A 21,276-nucleotide genomic window follows, 5' to 3' on the forward strand; every position below is an offset into this window, starting at 1 on the left:
TCTGTGTATGTCTTTGGGTTTGAAGTGAGTCTCTTGTCGGCAGCATATAGATGGGTCTTGTTTTTTTGTCCATTCAGTAACTCTATGTCTTTTGACTGGTGCATTCAGACCATTTACATTTAGGGTGATTATCGATAGGTATGCACTTATTGCCATTGCAGGCTTTAGATTCATGGTTACCAAAGGTTCAAGGGTAATTCCCTTACTATCTAACAGTCTAATTTAACTCACTTCATGTGCTATTAAAAACACAACCTAAAGGTTCTTCTTTTTTTTCCTCCTTTTTCTTACCCCTCCATTCTTTGTATGTTATGAATCTTATTCTGTGCTCTTTGTCTATCCCTTGGGTGACATCTATTTAGCCTTAGGAATACTTCCGTCTATAGGAGTCCCTCCAAAATGCACTGTAGAGGTGGTTTGTGGGAGGTAAATTCTCTCAACTTTTTCTTATGTGAAAATTGTTTAATCCTTCCTTCAAATTTAAATGATAACCTTGCCAGGTATAGTATTCCTGGTTCAAGGCCCTTCTGTTTCACTGCATTAAATATATTATGCCACTCCCTTCTGGCCTGTAAGATTTCTGTTGAGAATTCTGATGGTATCCTGATAGGTTTTCCTTTGTTTGTGATCTTTTTTACTCTCTCTAGCTGTTTTTAAAAGTCTGTCTTATCCTTGATCTTTGCCATTTTAATTATTATGTGTCTTGATGTTGTCTGACTTGGGTCCCTTGTGTTGGGAGATCTGTGCACCTCCATGGCTTGAGGTACTATCTCCTTCCCCAGATTGGGGAAGTTTTCAGCAATTATCTCCTCAATGACACTTTCTATCCCTTTCTCTCTCTCTTCTTCTTCTGGTACCCAGATAATACAAGTATTGTTCTGTTTGGATTGGTCACACAGTTCTCTCAATATTCTTTCCTTCTTAGAGATTCTTTTTTCTCTCTGTGCCTCAGCTTCTTTGTATTCCTCTTCTCTAATTTTTATTCCATTTACCATCTCTTCTACTACATCTAATCTGCTTTTAAATCCCTCCATTGTATGTTTCATTTCAGATATGGAATTTCTTAATGGTGAATCTCCAACTTAAATTCGTTCCTGAGTTCTTGAGTATTTTTCTGTACCTCCATAAGCATGTTTATGATTTATATTTTGAACTCTCTTTCAGGCAGATTGGTGAGTTCAGTTTCATTTGACCTCTTTTCTGGGGTTTGTGAGATTTTGGTTTGAACCATGTTCTTTTGATGTTTCATATTTCAGTTTGGTGCCCACTAGTGCCCAGAAGCTCCAGTTTCTGGGGCTGCTCATCCCCTAGAGTGAGGTTGGGGGTCATAGGGGAGCAGAGCTCATGCCTGGGAGGAGGAAAGATCTGTTACCTGATTCCTGTCTGCAATGCCTGTCTCCAGTGTCAGAGCCAGTGGGCCAAGTAGACAGGTGTAAGCCTCTGTGCTTTGTGTCTCTAGCTGTTGGCCTGATGCCAACACACTGACTGCCGGTTTGTGAACTGGTGCTGATAGGCTAGGAGGAAGGTGCAGCTGGCTGTGTGTCACAGTGGGGGGCCTTGGAGCTGAGTAGGCAGCCAGGGGGATGGGGCACCTGAAGTTCTCAACCAGCTGGGCAGAGCGCACCCAGACCACCTTGTCCAGCTCTCCCCTTCCCCGAGCAAGCTCCGTGCAAACCCCACTCCTTCAGCAGCCCTGTCACTGCTAGGAAGCCTCTCAGACCGCCTGCCTGTCCCTTCTTCCAGAGTGGCTGGGTGTGGATCCCCTCCTCCACAAATGGCCTGAGTCTGTCTCTCAAGCACTCCACCTGTCTGAGCTCCCCAGTGTCCAGAGCACCACACAGTGTAGGTTTCTGCTCCCAAAGCAGACCTCCAGGGCTTGGTGTTCAGTAGTTCTAGGCTTCCACCCCCTCCCCCCACCCATTTCTCTTCCTCCTGCTGGTGAGCTGGGGTGGGGAAAGGGCTTGGGTCCTGCTGGATTAAGGCTTTCGTAGGTTACCCTGTTTCATGAGGTCTACTCTGTTCATCAGGTCTGTATGCAGTCTGGTTCAGCCTTCTTTCTTGTTGCTGTTTTAGGTTTAGTTGTATCAATTAACTACATTTTCAAACTATTTGTGGTTTTGGGAGGAATTCTCCATCTCACCTGTCATGCCACCATCTTGAATCCAAATCCTGAAATTCACCATTTTTAAGTGTACAGTTCTATGCTTTTTTAGTAGATTAACAAAGTTATGCAGTCATGACCACTGCCTAATTCCAGAGCTTTTTTGTCACTCCAAAAAAAACCCGAAACCATTCCATTAGTATTAGTAGTCATTTCCCATTTCTCTCTTCTTGCAGCCCCTGGCAACTGCTAATCTGCTGTGTGTCTCTATGGATTTGCCTATTCTGGACATTTTTTATACATGAAATCACACAGTATGAGGGTTTTTCTATCTGGCTTTTTTCACTTACAGTAATGTTTCAAGGTCACCTATATGTTAGTGTGGATCAGTACTTTATTGCCAAATAATATTTGGTTGTTTCCACTTTTTGGTTATTATGAATACTTCTATGAACATTTTTTGACATGTTTTTATGTGAACATGTGTTTCATTTCTTTTTTTTATATACATAGGAATGGGATTACTAGGTCATATGTTGACTCTAACTTTTTGAGGAATTGTCAGATTGTTTTCTACATCAGCTACACCATTTTGTGTTCCCACCAGCAAAGTATGGAGGTTCCAATTATTCTACATCCTTACAATAACTTATTATTTTCTGTGAAGTGATATCTCACTGTGGTTTGGTTTACATCTTCCTAATCACTAATTATGTTGAACATATTTTCATGTACTTTTTGGATATTTTTATAGCTTCTTGGGGAAATGTCTGTTCAAATACTTTGCTCATTTGAAATTGGGTTATTTATCTCTTTATTGTTGTGTTTCAGGAGTTCTTTATATATTTCAGAGACTAGACTCTCATTATATGTACAATTTGCAAATATTTTTTTCCCATTTTCTGGGTTCTTTTCATTTTCTCAATTGTGTGATTTGATGCACAAAGGTTTTTAATTTGAATGAAGCACAATTGATCTGTTGTCTCTTGTTGCTTGCTTCTTTAATGTCATATTTAAGAAACAATGCCTAACCCAAGGTCACAAAGATTTACATCTATGTTTTCTTCTAAGAGTTTTATAGTTTCACTCTTACCTTGAAGTCTATGATCTATGTTGAGTTAATTTTCTTATGTGGTGTAAGGGGTTCAAATTCATTGTTTTTCATGTGAATATCCAGTTGTCCCAGTACTGGTTGGTGGAAAGACTATTCTTTCCTTGTTAAATGCTCAACACCCTTGATGAAAATAAGTTGATCATAAATGTCACAGTTTATTTCTTGACTCTATTCTATTCCACTGATCTTTGATTGATCTATATGTTTACCTTAATTCTAGTACCACACTGTCTTGTAAGTGTGGTTTAGTAGAAAGTTTTGATATCAAGTCTTTCAGCTTTGTCCTTGTTCAAGACTGTTTTAGCTCTTTTGGATCCTTTGCATGGTCATACCATTTTAGGATCAATTTGTCAATTTCTTCTAAAAAGGAAGTTGGAATTTCAACAGAGAATGCATTGAATCTGTAGATCAATTTACATACCATCATAATATTAAGTGTGCCAATCTACAAACATGGATGTCTATTTATTTATATCTCCTTTAAATTCTTTCAAACAATGTTTTGTAGTTTTCAGTATACAAGTCTTAAATGACTTTGGTTAAATTTATACCTAAATGTTTTATTCCTTTGGATGCTATTGAAAATGAAATTGTTTTCATTTCATTTTTGGCTTAGTTCTTTGCTAATGTAAAGAAATACAACCGAATTTAGCACATTGATTTTGTATCCTGTAACCTTGCTGAACTCATTTATTAGCTCTGATAGTTGTATGTGTGTGTGTGTGTGTTATGTATTTTTTAGGGTTTTCTATGTATAAGATCATGCCATCAGCAAACAGAGAGTTTTAGGTTTTCCTTTGCATCCTGTATGACTTTTATTTCATTTCTTGCCCAACTGCCCTTGCTAGAACCTTCACTTATACTGTTGAGGGGCGAGAGTGAACACCCTTGTTTTGTTCCTGATCTTAGAAGGAAAGTTTTCCATTTTTTACCATTTTAAGTATCATGTTAGTTGTGGGTTTTTTTGTAAATGCTCTTTATCAAATTGAGGAAGTTTCCTTTTATTCCTAGTTTGATGAGTGTTTTTATAATGAAAGGGTATTGTATTTTATCAAATACTTTTTAAATGTCTACTGAGATATTTTTTTTAACCGTTACTCTATTAATAAGGTGTTTTACTTATTAGTAAAACAAGGTCAGTATTTTATTAGTAAAATAGGTAAGTATTGATTGACTTTTTTATGTTTAACCAACATTGCACTCCTGGAATAATTTCCACTTGGACATGATATATAGTCCTTTTTGTATGTTTCTATATTCTGTTTATTAGGAATTTGTCAAGGATTTTGCATCTATATTCATAAGGGATATTGGTCTATAGTTTTGTTATTCTTGTGATGTCTTTGTCTGGTTTTGGTGTCCATGTAATAAATACTAGCTTCTTGAATGAGTTAGGAAGTGTTACCTTGTTTTCTATTTTTTTGAAAAAATTTCTGAGTAAGTGGTATTAACTCTCTTAACATTTGGTAAAATTCACCAGTGAAGCTAATTGGTCTTGAGCTTTTCTTTGGGGGAGGTTTTTCAGAATTTGACATGTGTTTTTGATTATGAGTGATACTGAAATTTTAAGAAGTACTGTTTTGGTGGCAACTTATTATATAATCAATCAGATACATCTGAAATTTTAATCCTTGTATTGACCTTTCAGTCATTGCATGCATCAGTTCCACAATGTCTTATATGTAATAAGCTTATGCAGGTATCCCCTACTTTTTAAAAGTTTGAGTTATGGCCACCTTACTGTTACAAAAGGCCTATATTAGTACCAGTTTTCACTAACTGAAGGAAATCCAAAGAGGATTTTCACTTTATGAAAAAGAGTGAAAAGTAAGACTCGCATTCAGCCTTTGTTTGCAGGGAGCCATCATAGAGGCAGTGCACATCCCGAGCAGTGAGAGTGGCACAGCTAAACTCCTTTCCTGGGAACTATACTCATCATCTCATCATTAAGCCACCATAGTTTTGGACTGTGTCTGTGAGCTTCTGTGCTTTATCTCTCTCAATGTATTTTGTGCATCCGTTAGCAAGATGTGTCCTAAGGCATCAGAACACCCTGAGACATGATATTTATTGGGGTCTGAGAACACTCGAAAAATTTTCCATGTAAATTAATGATAATTGCTTTTTCACTTTACACCATTTTGACTTATGAACATTTTCATAGGAATGCTCTGTTTTGGGATAGCAAGGGAAACCTGTAATAACTTTTAACATCTGAAAGGGCAAGTTTCTCCTCATTAATTTCATTATTTTAAAGGATAATTTTTAAAATAAGGTAACATTGTGACTTTTATGCAGACAGAAAGTATTATGAACATTTATATCTCATCAGATAGTTTATATTACTTCATTAATTAATGAGAAACCAGTAAAATGTGACAACAGGTTTGAAAGAAAATTCAAGCAGAAGGAAGGCTGAAGTGAATTTACAAATGGATGCAAAAACTGGCTTATTCCATAGGTAAAAAAAGTATATTTACCAGAGTTCTTCAGAGAAAAGAACCAATAGGATATATATACAGATATATGTAAGACGATATTTATCATAGGAATTGGTGTATGTGGTCATGGGAGGTTCAGACATTCCACAATCTGCCATTTGCCAAAAAAAAAAAGTTGGTGGTTTAACTTATTCTCAGTCTGCAAGCCTGAGACCCAAGGGAACCCCTGGCAGGACTGCTGGTCTGAGGCTGCAGACCTGAGAATCAGCAAGTGGCTGGTCTCACTCCCGGAGTCTGAAGACCAAAGAACCAGGAATTTTGATGTCTGAAGGCTAGGAGAAGATGGATATTCCAGCTTAAGAAGAAAATGTGAACTCACCCTTCCTTCACCTTTTTGTTCTATTCAGGCCCTCAGTGAATGGCAACGGCCACCTGCATTGGTGAGAGCAAGCCTTCTTTCACTCAGCCTACTGATTCAAATGTTAATCTTTTCTGGAAATACCCACAGAGACACACCCAGAAATAATATTTTACCAGCTATGTGGACATACCTTAGCCCAGTCAAGTTGACAAAAAGTCAACAATCAGAGGAGGGAAATCAATGTCTTCCCAGTTGACATAATTCATTTGCATGTTATTGGTTATTGTACCAGTCTTCTAGGACTGTCATAACAAAACACCAAAGACTCGGTGGTATAAATAACAGAAATTTATCTTTCATAGTTCTGGAGGCTGGAAGTCCAAGATGAAAGTACTGGCAAGGCTGATTTCTGGTGAGGTCCCTTTCTTTGACTTGCAGATGGCAACCTTCTTGCTGTGTCCTCACGTGGCCTTTCCTCTTGCATGCATGCTCTTGGTGCCTCTCCTTTTTATAAGGACATCAATTCTATGGGCTTAGGACCCACTCTTATGACCTCATCAACCTTAATTACCTCCTCCTAAAAGACCCTGTTTCTAAGTATGGTCACATTGGAGGTTAGAGCTTCAACACAGGAATTTGTCAATTCAGTTCATGACAGTTATCTACATACAACTCAGAAGAATTGTACAGTTGCTCAAAGACAATGAAAGGTACCCTATGGAATCCAGTACCTACACAATGTCTAATTTTCCATTGAAGATATTTAGTAATCTTTTTCATCCATTTAAAAATCTTTCATACTGTTTCCCTATAATTAAAAATGTATTTGCTATTCTCATATGTTTCTTTATCCAAATAAATGTTACAATATTTAACCAGATTTAATAAAGTTTAAACTAGAATTGTTTAAAATTTTTAAACTTGGTTGGAGGAATTTTACCCTGTTATTTTACTATATGCTTCTATCCAAGAGCATTTGAAGTTTTGTTTTTTAAAGCTCTCATTAAATCTGTGTACTTTTCATTGTTTATAGACTTTGCATAATTCTTATTAATACCAAAGTAATTTATCTTGGTATTATGAGGGAAATTCCTCTTTCCTTTATATTTTCTTAATAGTTATCACTGGAACTTAATGTTTTTTGTTTTTTTTTGAATTTTGTATTAAGATATTATTGATATACACTCTTATGAAGGTTTCACATGAAAAAACAATGTGGTTACTACATTTACCCATATTATCAAGTCCCCACCCATACCCCCTTGCAGTCACTGTCCATCAGTGTAGTAAGAAGCCACAGATTCACTGTTTGCCTTCTCTGTGCTACACTGGTTTCCCATACCATGTGTACTAAACATAATACCCTTCAATCCCCATCTCCCTTCCTCCCAACCTGCCCTCTCACACCCCTTCCCTTTGGTAACCACTAGTCCTTTCTTGGAGTCTGTAAGTCTGCTGCTATTTTGTTCCTTCAGTTTTGCTTCATTGTTATACTCCACAAATGAGGGTAATCATTTGGCACTTGTCTTTCTCCACCTGGCTTATTTCACTGAGCATAATATTCTCCAGCTCCATCCATGTTGTTGCAAATGGTAGGATTTGTTTCTTTCTTATGGCTGAATAGTATTCCATTGTGTATATGTATCACTACTTCTTTATCCATTCATCTGCTGATGGACACTTAGGTTGCTTCTATATCTTGGCTATTGTAAATAGTGCTGCAATAAACATAGGGGTGCATATGTCTTTTTGAATCTGAGAAGTTGTATTCTTTGGGTAAATTCCTAGGAGTGGGATTCCTGGGTCAAATGGTATTTCTATTTTTAGTTTTTTGAGGAACTGTAGCCTAATGGTTTTTTAAAAGTAATGAGTTTTCATCCATCATGTTACAAAAATCTATTGTTTCCAGTTATTTTTTTCAAAATTATCTATATTTTTTATATTCATACTTATAGTTGGTTAAATTGAGAAAGTAATTTGAATGCTCATCGTTCAGCTGAGAGCAAATTGATTGCATTTAAGAATATGACTGTGTCTGTGTACAGTGTGTATTGGGAGGGGGCTGGCTAGGAACTTGAGACATTTTAATGATGTCTTCTTGGAAGTAACACTGTCTTAAAGGCCATAGAGTCTCAGAGCTGGATTAATCATTTCCTGGTTTTGTAAGAAACTAGGAAGACAAGGGGTTATTGTACAGGGAAAGCAGCTCCCAAAGATCTGTGGTCCATTAGCGTACAAATTACTTAACTTTGTGTAACTATTTCCCAAATTGCTGGATACTAGTGTTAAATAATTTGACTTGGATTTTTTCCCTTTGTTCTTGGAATACTCAGGGATCTGTGACAGAGTTCAAGGCTTATTTAGATCTATTTTAAACTGTGGCAATCTGATGAATGCTACAGTAGAGTTAAGCATTCCCTAAGATACCTACAGAGATCATCCGGAAGGGAGCTATTTAACAGATTTTCAACGCAGATAAGACATGTCCATTTTGGAAAGAGATGTCAGAGAACATACACAAGCCCAAAGAAGAACATACCTGGTTCAAAAAGCTCCAGAGAATTGATTCACGCTCCTATTTAACATATTCGACATGCATTTAAACCCATCTTGGAGACTTACGGACAAATGCACTTAGGATCTTTTGAAACAGAGCATGTTCCTAATTAGAGGAATTCTGTATTTTCACCTCTTCCGAGAAGCTGTCCCTAACTCCTGCTACCCCCAAGCTTAATTATACCTTGTCTGAAATCTCACACTTCATTTTACTCTTAGTTGGCCTTGACACCTCCTGGTATTGCTCCTGGTGTTGCTCATGCTCTCCATCCTAAATGTCTCCCTCATTGTGTGAGAAGACCCTGTGTAAGTTATTACCCACTACACTTACTGGAGCTTTGCACATAGTGCAAAGGCCCTCAGTATATGAAGTTTTCTAGACAGATATTTTGTTAATTTGTAGTATCTATAGCCTACTATAGTCTATATATATGGACTACTATATAAATAGTCTACTATAAATTACAAAAATACAATTAATTTCCATTTTGTAGTTTGGGATTTTTCAGAAAATTACCCTCCTCCCAAGAAATCCCTAACCATTTAGAGGGAGCGACAGTTTAGGAATGACATTAGCACTTCTATCACGATAAGGATCTGAGGCGCATCTTCATCTTTCCACGTTGTCTAATTCAAGTTAGGTTGGTAAAAGAAAACCTTTTCGTTTTAGCAACCCAATCCGCTCCCCTCCTGTGGCCTCTTTCCTCTTGTTGGTAAACTACTTCAGCCTTCAGTTTTAACGGTTTATGCCCCGCGAGTAGATAACGTTCAAAACCTATTCTGACACACAATCCTCCCCTGCTTCCGATTCCTCTACTTGGGGATGGAAATAGTTTCTCCCCTGTGAAACACTGGCAAGGAAAATGAAGGGGGAGAAAGTTGCATTTAAACTTTGAAAAGTTGAGTTACGGATGGTTGAACGGCAAAAGCTCCGCAGTGTGAAGAAAGACTAAGCGTGGTTTGGGCGGCGAGGGGTTGGGCTGGGCGCCTTCTGGGGAACGGGCTGGGGTCGAGCCCCTAGGGCTGCGGAGGCCCGGGACGCAGCCGCCCCGCAGCCCCCGCCCCGAGCTGTGGTCGCGCGCTTGCGTGCTACGGTCGAAGCGCCCGACCCAGAGGCCGGCCCCAGAAAACCCCGAGCGAGGAGGGGGCGGCGCGCAGGAAGGGAGGAGAGCCGGGGGCGTGGGTGGGTGGGTGTTGGGGGCTGGAGATGTAGATGCGACGCCGCGGTCGGCCGGTGGCAGACCGGTGGACGCGGTCCCGCGGTGGCACCCGGACCGTGGGCACCGCAGCCTGGGGACGAGGCCCTCTCGGGAGTCGCAGCCGCGGAGGCAGCCAGCCCTGAACCCCAGCTCCCCGGCCTCCCGGCTCCCTACCCTGCAGAGCCGGCGCGGAGGGCAGCGGCCGAGCGGCGCGAGCGGCGCGAGACTGGGGGCCAGCGGGCGCGGCCGCGCGCCGCGGGGCGGGAGGCTGGGGGGCCGGGGCCGGGGCCGCTCCCCGGAGCGGCTCGGAGGCCGGGGCCGGGGCCGGGGCTCGGCGGCTCCGCGCGCCGCTGCAGGGGCTCGGGGACCCCGGCAGGGCCCCGGCGGGGCCATGGCAGCCGGGAGCATCACCACGCTGCCCGCGCTGCCGGAGGACGGCGGCAGCGGCGCCTTCCCGCCCGGCCACTTCAAGGACCCGAAGCGTCTGTACTGCAAAAACGGGGGCTTCTTCCTGCGCATCCACCCTGACGGCCGCGTGGACGGGGTCCGGGAGAAGAGCGACCCTCACAGTGAGTGCCGGCCCCCCCCTTGGGGTTGTCTCCCCGACCCTGCCATCCCACCCTCCTCTCCGACCCTAGAGGGACCTGTGGTTTCTCGTCGCGCGGTTCGCGGCGGCTTCAGGTTCACCACTCGCGCCCTCCGCCGCCGAGCTGCGGTGTCGGGTTTGACGCTCCCCCGGCTTTGGGGTGTGCCAGTTTCCCCTGGCAAACCAGTGAGTGCCCTGGGCCCGGAGCCGCAGGGCTCCCCGGCCTTTCCTGCGGGTGCCCGTCGCGCAGACAACCTGTCGCGTCGGGGATGCCCAGCGGCGGAGGAGAGCTGAGCCGCCCGCCGAGGCGCCCCCCGCGCCCCCAAGCCGAAGCGCAGACCCCCTGCAAAGGCAGGAGGGACCACAGCCGAATTAAACATTCTTTATTGGAAAATTCTCCTTCCAGAATCATGCCCTTAAATACCGATTCGGTAGGATCCGAGGCAGCTGGCATACTGCTGTCACCCACCCACATCTATTTTTTTTCCGAATTGCTGAAACAGCAAGCAAACAACATAGACTTTGTTAATAAAGTGCAACAGACCTTTGTTTCAGTAGTGAAAAGAACTGCAAAAACTTTAATCTGCCATCTGCATTTGTTAGTTTTGGACCCGGAGTGACACTTAACCCTTAAAAACCCCTTTCCCATCCTTAAAGTGGGGATAATACCTACCTTGCATCAGGTTTGAGGATGAAGCGAAAATTTACATAAAGTGTGCAGAGGACTTAGTTTACTGGTTTACACTTACGTGTTCTGTAAAACGTAATCTGTTTGTGGTTAGAGAAATAACACTGGCCAAAGTCACTGGTTCTCAAACTAGGGGCGCATTAGAGTCACCTGGAGGTTTGTTATAACCCATTGCTGAACCTTACCTTCTGGAGTTTCTGATTTCTTAGGTGTGGAGTGGGGCCTGGTAATTTGCATTTCTAACAAGTTTCCAGGTGATGCAGACCTGGGGCCACATTTTGAGATCCAGTGGTCTAGAGAAAAGAGGAAGGAAAGGGCCATAAGATGGGCTGATGGAAACTGGAGAGGAAGGATCAGAATATATTTCAACTGTCATCCTTGTAAGTGTACGTAAAAGTCATTTTTAAACGCCATGTTCTGGCCTCTGTTCTTTTATGGGTTTCAGGTGGATTTTTCTGAGCTTCTATTTGCCTGAGAAAAGACTCCGGCATCCACATCTGCAGGCTCCTGTAGTTATGTCTTTATTTGACAATGCTAATGGAAGTTCATTCAGTCTGGAATGACGGTGTAGGAAGAGGAAAATCTCGGCAACCTTGCTGGAGTTGACAAAGGATGGGACTGAAAACCACATTCCACTAGTCTAAGACATCAATTATTCTCATTTTATTTGTGCTCCCTTCTTGTATCCTTTCTATTAGTTGGATCTTTATTAATTCCAAAATAGCAACAAGGAAAAGATGCAGGTCTTTAGTTTTGTTCAGGCCTGCCATAGTTTAAAAATTTTATCAACTGCGGAGAAAATGAAGGTTCCTATGGCCAGAATTCTCACCTGGCCAGCACTGGTTGGCTTGCTCACTACACACATGTGGGCAATACGTTGTTATTGACTCTATATAAAGAGCTCTGCCCAGTGCTCTGGGCTGCACAGCTGCAGGGCTGCAGGAGAGCAGAGGATGGAGTGGTGCCAGTGCCAAGGACAGAGACTGAGATGGCTGTGGGAGCTGAGAGGGCTGGAGGCAGAGACCGGCTTGCTGCCTGCAGACTAGCTCTGAGTGGACAGGATTCTAGTGATTGACCTGCCACGTGGGAATAAAGTTGGGTGTAAACCCTTTCACCCCAAGAACATTCCATTGTCATTTTTTCGGTCTCATTGACTCCATAGCGAACTTGTCCGGGGGTGAAACCCATTGGCAGGACACAACCACTTACATTTTCCACTAAAACTGAAAAGATACTTATAACCGAATATGTGGGCTAGTGCTATTTCTCTGTTTGGGCAACTTGAATAGGTTTCACAAAATTATCTTTGTGTTGGAAGTTTGTTCTGCAGGCTAGCTCAGTTGATTAGGGCAAGGTGTGTATATGTCTTGTATGTCTTAATTAGTTTTGTTTTTTTCTGGTGACCTAAAACTTTGTAATAAAAAGGAGTATGTTCTATGACTAGAAGACAGAAGAACTTTCCTCCATATTAAGTTCACATTGGGCTTCCTTTACTACTCTTTTTTTTTCCCCACCCAAACACTTCATTGGTTGCCGAATCATTTTTTTTCTTTGAAACTTTTGATAACCTGTTTCCTTTAGAATAAAACTAGTGAGTGAGGATAATTCTGAATTGCATTGCCATGCTTTTAAAAAGAGCTGTTAACTTTTTTGTTCCAGTAGTGGGTTTGACTGTCATTTTTCTAATCTTATTTTAACTCAGTGGTTCTCAAATGGAGGTGATTTTGCTCCCAGGAAACATTTGGCAATGCCTGGAGACATAAGGTTGTCATACCTGGAAGAGTGCTCCTGGCATCTAGTAGCCAGAGGCCAGAGGTGCTAGCAGTTAAATGTCCTATGGTGCACAGGATACCTCCCTAATCCCCTGGCAAAAAATTCTGACCCCAAATATTAATATTGCTAATTGTAAGAAACCCTGCTGACTTGATAACTAGCTAAAGACAAGATGTTAAAAGCAATGAGTAGGATACTCATCCCGATTTGTGGAGAGTACTGATATTTAAAAAATACCTTTTACCAGGCAATAGATCGACAAGACTACAAGCCTAAAAACGATGAATTCAGACCACTTATGTGGAGCCTAACCTGGACATAAGGTTAAACACAGTGTATTTTTGCAGCATGTCAGAGGTGTGCTTAGTTGACCATACTAGGAGGAGAATGATGGGAAAGATGCAGGAAAAAGGTGAGAAAGGACATGATATAGTATCTCAGCTACATCCCCTCCATTCCCCCAAACAAAACTGAACAGCAAACATGGAGGTAAAAAAAAAAAAGGCAGAGTTAATAGTTGCCACAATTTTCCACTGAGATACAGCTCAGTTATCTAGACATATTTGAAAAGTTAAAACACCCGTGGCCCCATTCCTCAAGCTGTTTTGTCTGCTTGACCTGAAAATCTATCATTGGGATTTTAACCCTTTAGCACTAACACTTTCTGTCCAGATGTCTTCTAAAATGCAAATACAGTTGACCATTGAACAACACGGGTTTGAACTGTGCAGGTCCACTCACACACTTTTCAGTAAACATAGGGGAAAAAATTTTGGAAATTTGTGACAATTTGAAGAAACATTTTTTTTTCTAAGTTACTTTATTGTAAGAATACAGTATATAATAGGTGTACAAAATGTGCCTTAATTGACTTACCAGTAAGGCTTTGGGTCAGCAGTGGGCATCAGTAGTTAAGTTTCTGGAGAGTCAGAAGATATACATGGATTTCCTACTGTGAGTGGGTGGGCGCCCCAACCCCTGCGTGGTGCAAGGGTTAACTGTACGTCCTGAAAGACAGAGTTCAGTTATCAGATTTTAACATTTAGTGTGCATTAAATTGTGAGTGCAATTTCTTCCCCAAAAGCTGACTACAGGATTGGCTTTTAGGGAGGGATGCTTTGAGTATTGTGGCATAAATGGAGGTGCTGGTTATGGGGGGATGTGACGGGGGTCCTGGAGAGGGGACAAGGCAGGAAGGACAAAGCAGAAGTGAAAGGGAAGGTGGGAGAAGATGACTGAACACCAGTGTTTCCAGCTTCCTGGAGTTGCTGAAGACCACCTTTGCTTCAACACCTGGGTATTCTCTTGTTTTCACTGGAAAGGGCCCATTGTCCTTCACTTTTCTCAGAGGTCTGGAATAACCTTCATTTGACACAAGAGTCGTGATAAAGGCAGTGTGTGGTGACAGAGTCTGTGCTTGTCCGACATGTGTGCTGCATAACCACCTCCTTTAGGTGTCCTGGCTATTTTGACAGGCCTCTTTCAAATGTCCATGGGCATGTGTAACATTAAGTATACACTCTAAAGTAGTGAACCATGAAAAAACATTCAGAAGAGAGAACATTTTATCCTAAGCAGCACGTACAGCATGTGGTGCAGCATAGTAAGTGAAATGTATGCTGCTTATGTACATTTCAGCATGAAATTTGTTCCAGATGCTCTCATTTAGGAAAAACTGAAGGTAGTTGGAAGTGCCAGATCTACCCTTGGACTTCTCCCAGCAGGTGACTGCCTGTTAGCCACACTTGTCTGCTTTCAGTGGACACAGACTGGGAGAGGCTGAGGGACCTTCCTGCTCGCACTGGCGCAGGACGGGGTCCTGGTCTGCCCGCTCCCTGTGCCCTTTGCCAGGGCACATTCTCCGTGCAGTTCCAATCATAAAAAATATGGACTTGTGAAGTTGAGTGGGATGCTTCAGACCTTTTATTCACCAGTCCATTTTGTAGAAGAGGATAATGAGGTTTAGAAAGGAACCGATGGCCTAAGCTCACTTGCTTTAATCATCCTGAATGAGCTGCTTGCCTACCTGGCTTCTTGCCTTCTATCCCTGCCCTCTCCCAGCCTCATTTCTCTCTCTTATTCAGTCATGGAGAGCACCCTTCTGGGTCCCCCTTTGTAGGCTCCCTGCCTTTCAAAGTACTGACATAGCCAGCCCTCTGAGGATTTCTGACTAGTTCACAGGTTGCCACGGGTTGTATCTCTGGGATATTTGATAAAGCCACCTTCCTTCTCTTCCTTTCTGACATGGAACTAGAGATTGAATGATACTAGATTCTCTCCCCCGACCTTTTTGTGGTAATATATGGCAAGTGGATCTCACTAATTGGCCTTAATAAACACAGTATTTACTATAAAGCTATTTGTGTGCAGTAAACAAATGAAAAAAGAGTCTAATAGCTCATTTAATTGTGGAAGTCATGTAGTCCATACAACAGTGAAAGGACAATCAGTGTGTCAGGTATTCCCACACCTTAGGAGCCCTTTAAGATGAGTTTGATGCCAAGTGACTTCAGCCTAGGAAAGGCAGTCTACCCTGTGACACACCCTGAGGGCTTTTCTTATGTTTATAAATGGCTATTATGTAATTAGACTGACAATAGTGTAACAGCTGGGTTCTAAGTGTTCTCATTTTGATTTATGATACCATGTTAAATGGATGGCTGTGATTTTTAAGTTAAATTTGAAAATAAAATGTTGAAGATGTAATAAAACAGGAGCCATATTTTTTTCATTATACATTATAATTATAAAAGTGATTTTATTCATCTATACGTTGATTCTCAGAAATCACCATCTGTGGTATCAGCAAAGGTGATTTAAGGTGTCACATTTTCTTAGTCATTATTTTCAAACCATAAGGTGTCTGTACAACAGGATAGTAACTGCACATGTGCCACAGCCTTCGCTTGGTTTTCCAGTTCCAGTGTCTGTTCATTTTCCAAACACCGTTAGGGCCCATTTGTGCTGTGGCACACATCTGTAAGAAGTTGGCCGGGAAATGAGAGTCTCTGACTGTGAACCGCAGCAAGGCACATCAGCAGGCACTCTAGGGGCACAAACCTTAACCTTGTTACCATCTTCTGTCCAAACACACGTGTTTCGTTCTGCTTTGTTACTGAGCTTGCCATTTTTTCCATTCCGAAATTAGGGATCTGGTCTCCTTCCTAACTTGTATGATGTCAGTGCCCTCAGTAAATGTTTAGTGCTTAGTTGTTTGCAAAGTTATTTGGAATAACAGTTACCAATGTAAAATTTCTGTTGTATCATTAGGAAATGTAGTTGTGGCACCATGATGTTGTATCCATTGTACATCCTTCTCTTTGGCCATCTAACTCTCCCTCTCAGCTAGGCTGTTCTAGCCATGGGAACTCAGGAGAGGATCTAAAGAAAAATGGTGACTCCCGGGGAATTGCATCCATTGGGCCGTTGACTTCAGCTCTTAGAAGCCAGACTAGTCCCATTCTCAATTCTTGGGTATTTTCAGTTGAAGAAATGTGGAGGACCTGGTGGTAGCAGAGCCTATACTTAGTGTTTAATTCATGTCTTATCCCAGCTGTCTTCTGTCACTCTGCCTGCAGAGGATGACTTTTGAGTTGATGAGTATATTCTAAATGCTTGCAGAAATCTGTAGAGTGTGTCTGTGTTTGTATTTGTATTTTCAAAGGGCTACTTATTTACCCGTATTCATTTACCCTCCAAATTGAATTATCTCATAGAATTCTATAGTTAAAGGTTCACAGATTTTTGAGACATTTTGGAGATAAAAAAATGAATATGTGAATATTAGATGTTATGTTCCTGGTATAATTGAACTGTTGAAAGTAATTTTCCTGGTTTAATTTAAAATTAAGCTACACATTAATTTATAATTAAGTAGTAATTCAAATTACTCAAGAAGTTTTCCTGTTTTTTTTTAAAGGAAATTTGTATGGTGTAGTAATGATCTGGCTAGATTCTGTTAGTGGATTATTATATGTACATAATTTAGACACTTTGAGAAGGTGCTGGAACCTTAAAGCAGGAACCATGACTTCATATAAATAACCATCATAAAAGCTTAGTACCTTTTACTCAGGTTGTGCTCACTAAATGTCAGCTGTTGATGAAAACATTCTGTATGAACCTTCCTGCAGAGTAACTACTCATGGGCCATTTGCTGTATAAAGCTTGGTTGAGGTTTATAGTTGTCTTGGTGTAATAACATGTACATTTAGACACTTGGTCTATCTTATAATTTAATGAAGATACTATGTGTAACAAAGTTATATTTGGAAATTGGAAATTTTAGAGGCTGGCTATTAGCATTTCTTAGGGTAATCTATAGAAAGATGAATCATTTTTCAGGATAGTCAGAACTTTCCTTAGGAATTCTCTTTTCCTTAAAAACATGTAAGATGTTTATCATGTACTGTGTATTTGGTATATTATAATCCTCAGGTATGCTGTGCTTTTTTTGTTCATTCTTTGTGAACAGTATCCTGGAACCTTTGCTCTCTTCTGCTACTACAACTCTTTTTCTCTTTTTCACCCTGGATTGTGCCCCCAGTGTCCTGCTGAAATCATTCTGGGTCCCAGCAACCTTCCAATTCAGTCCTGAAGCCTTATCCAACTCGTCACCCTGTTTCTAACATTTAACCCTATTTTTTGCCTCTGTCTTGAGAATTTCTTGGTTTCTGTTACACCACACCAACCTCATTTCCCTCCCACCTGTCCAACTGTCTTTCCTTCTGATCTTGCCTTCTTTTGGTTTTTTGCTTTTGGACTTCTGTTTTCATTTTCCCAAAGGCTCTGTTTTTGGCCCTCTACCCTGCTTTCTGTGTACTCCTATTCCTCGAGCCTATCTTTTGTAATCTCTGTCTCTGATCCCTCCTCTGTGTTAGTGCTGTTTCCTACTGCTTGAAGGACAGATGTGCTGCCATAGCCTCAATTCAACAAGCGTGAAACTCAGCATTTACTCAAATGAGTACCCGTTCTACCAAATTTCTGTTTGTAGAGAAATTTTTCTTCTAATCTTCAAAGCTAGACACCTTGGAGTCTTCCCTGTAACAATGGTTTTTCTTTGCCCTGTCTCTTGATTTCCCCTGTCCTTTATTTACGTAGGACTAGATCCTGACTTTCCTTCTCAAGTACAAGCTAACTGCTGAGACTGACTGACCAATTTACCAGCCCTGATGCTGCCAGTGCTCTGGGCTTTAATTTTAGTCTCTCTGTTCTGACAGAACCATCGTAGTTGCAATGACTGGCCTTTCCTCCTGTGATCCTTGTCTTTGGAAAATCAATTCTTCTTTCATGCTCTCTTCCCATTCCCTCCTTTCCCTGGAAAAGTCTCTTAAGACCCAGCTCAGCAGTCTTCTCCTTTGTGAAACTTACCCCTACCTTCCCAGGGGCAAGTAATTGCTTCTCTATCTGTTTTTCCCATAGTTCTTGGTAAGTATTCTACAGAATTTAATTATTTTTATTGTAATTAATTGCTTATGTGTTTGTCTCCTGCACTGGGGCAATGAGCTTCTTGTAGGCAAAGACTGCGTCAGATTTTCTCTGATGTCCTCACACACAGTGGCCACTTAAAGAATGTTTGTTAAGTTCAACATGTACCCAATAAATTAGTCAAGCTTCTGACTTCCCTTCTGACCTCCTTCTCACATCCTCCTACTCCTCCTCTTACCCTTTAATTAGGCTGTTTACCTGATGGAAAGTCTTCTCAATCTTTTCACCTTATCCCAGTCCTAATCATTCATCAGACCCCGTTTCTTTCACCTCGTCCAGTACCCATCTTTCCTTGTCCGCATGCTATCTAAAAGTTCTAATAGCTTGGTGTGTTTTAATTTCATGTCCCTCAATTTTATTGGAGATTCCTAGTGGTAAGGATTTTTTTCTTTAAATTCAGCCAGCATCACCTGGTAGTCCTTTACTCTCACTTCTACTCTGAGGGTCTGAGACTTAACTTCTCTCATCCTGGGATCCCGTTGGCTCCATTACTGAACGAATGACCAGGCTGAGGCCCATGAAGAAGTTCAATCTGTAATTGTCATATGAGCTAGAAATGTAAATAAACAAGCATAGATACTTCAGTATGAGGCATGTAAAATGGATGAGTTGACTGTAATGTCACTACTTTTTTCTTCCGACACCCATCACAGTAATTCAAAGGAGGCAAAAAGAGCAGAACATAGTCACTTGTTAGGATTACTTTTTATTGTGGAAGATTTTCTTTAAAGCTTTTGAATAACCTAACAATTTTTCTAGCTAATTCCAGAATGTTATAATTTTTATATTAGGGAATGCAGATCGGAGAATTCATACTTGAATCAAATACTGTAATCCTTAAATCTCTTTCAATTTAAAAAACAGTAAGTCATTTTATAAATTAGTATTAAGAACTGTCTGGTACCATTGTTAGTATCCTTTTTGGCTGTGTGGGGTAGTGGCACAAATAGTTTCATCCTAATATTCAGATTTACGAGCCAGTATTCATCACAACAATCTTGAAACTCCTAAAAGGATAAAAATTGTATGACAGAGTGAGTCACAGTCTTTGTGATGTGATGTCTGCGAGGGTGGGTGGGAGGAATTGCTGAATGACCTGTCTCATTCTACTTTCTAAGCTGAATCATTTTGCAAATACAAAACAATTCATAGATTTTTAAGTGGTCATTACATAAACAGGAAATGGAAGACAGTAACACAGTCAAATAATATTTCCATTTCAAAAATTACTTTTTGAAATGTATCACTTGACGAACAGTCTTTGTTTTGAATTAGTAATGAAATTAATCTCTCTACTGCCTAATATGTCTTTTAATCTAATACCTGCTGTATGTCTTCTTTATATGTTCTTTTTTTTTCCTATGAAGTATGTTAGTTTTCTTGCCTAGATTTTTTTTTTTAATGCTCCTATGTCATTTGACCTTTTTCCTCATAGCTGTGTCTAGTCTTGGCCCATTTGAAGATGCTGTGCATGTTGTGAGGAGGTGTCACTTACTCACTGGCTGGATGACTACTTGAATCGGATGACAACTCAAGAAGGTCCTTTTCATCTTGGAAATTCTGATTCTGGGATGGTCTCATCTTGCATTTTGCATGGTTGGCCCTTTTCTGTTGCTTTTCATCTTACTAGAAACAAGTTCGGAGAGCCTTTCTCTGAGTCATATTTAATCTTTGAATGAATGAGTGAAAGAATGAATGAATGAAATTCTTGAGAACATGCTCTGTGTCAGCGTTACAAATAATATGTTTAGTCATGCTTGCTAACTTTGGAAGCACAAGTATCATTATCCTCATCTTACTAATAAGAACAGTTTTCACTTTTCACTTTTCAAAACATGATCTGTGACAGGTAATTAATTGTGCCATTTTCTTAGTGTTTCGAACATAGGTTTATGGCCAGAATTCCAAATGGACAGACAATGTAGCAGAAATTTGAACAGAAGTAGTGATTTTAAAAAATAATTTAAACTCTTTCTTGAGGCTTCACCATGTCCAGCCAAGTTAAAGTCTCTATCTTTTCTCCTACCCCGTCACTGCATTTTGTTGTTGTTCAGAAAGTATTTTTATCATGATTTAGTATATGACAATTTTTCTTTAATATTTAGGGGTTGCTTTCTAAAGAACTCAAAAGGTTTTTAAGTGGCAAATACAAAAATAGAAACAGCAAGGCATATTTAAGGATACATACTGTATAAGAATGAATGAACCTTGAAAATAATGTCCAAAAGATGAAGATGCTGAATAAGCTAGGGCATGCAGAAAATACAAAGAGAAAACTGAAAGGATGGTTAGGTCCTTTCAAGGAAATTGGAGATAGGCTCGCTATTTAAGGACATGTGGTGTGAGATTAAAAACAACCCTCAAAAAAGCAGATGTACTTGGACCTGTTTCATTTTAATCTTCTTCACCAAATGAAACTGTGAAGTCAACCAATAATATTTTTGGCATTTACTATATGAAGACATAAATACAAAGATAGACAAAGAGATATCAAGAAAACACTTGGTCAAACACATCCAGAAGTGTGTCTAAAGTTAAAGTCATTTTTCTCTGAAGTCACTTGTTCGCTTTTTTGACTCCTCTATATTTTTTTTCCTTTTTTTAAAAAAATTAAGGTATTATTGATATACACTTTTATGAAGGTTTCACATGAAAAACAATGTGGTTACTGCATTCAGCCATATTATTGAGTCTTCCCCCACATCCCATTACAGTCACTGTCCATCAGCATAGCAAGATGCCGCAGTCACCACTTGCCTTCTCTGAGCTACACTGTCTTCCCTGTGACCCCCCCCACACCATGTGAATTTATCATGATACCTTTTAATCCCCTTCTCCCTTCCTCCCCACCCACCCTTCCCACCCCTCCCCTTTGGTAACCGCCAGTCCCTTCTTGGAGTCTGTGAGTCTGCTGCTGTTTTGTTCTTTTAGTTTTGCTTCGTTGTTATACTCCACAAATGAGACTCCCCT

The 21,276-nt window shown here is 40.7% G+C and overlaps 1 protein-coding gene across 1 annotated transcript in view; it reads left to right on the forward strand.

Moving 5' to 3' along the window:
• Positions 1-21,276, forward strand: part of FGF2 (fibroblast growth factor 2) — a 112,488-nt gene that overhangs the window by 35,994 nt on the left and 55,218 nt on the right. The window contains exon 6 of the mRNA XM_057503272.1: positions 9,518-10,341. Within this exon, the coding sequence (XP_057359255.1) occupies positions 9,518-10,341 (824 nt within the window). The remainder of the gene's footprint in view (positions 1-9,517; positions 10,342-21,276) is intronic.

The sequence above is a fragment of the Manis pentadactyla genome, chromosome 5 (assembly GCF_030020395.1).
Source record: "Manis pentadactyla isolate mManPen7 chromosome 5, mManPen7.hap1, whole genome shotgun sequence".
In the NCBI taxonomy this organism is placed as follows: Eukaryota; Metazoa; Chordata; class Mammalia; order Pholidota; family Manidae; genus Manis; species Manis pentadactyla.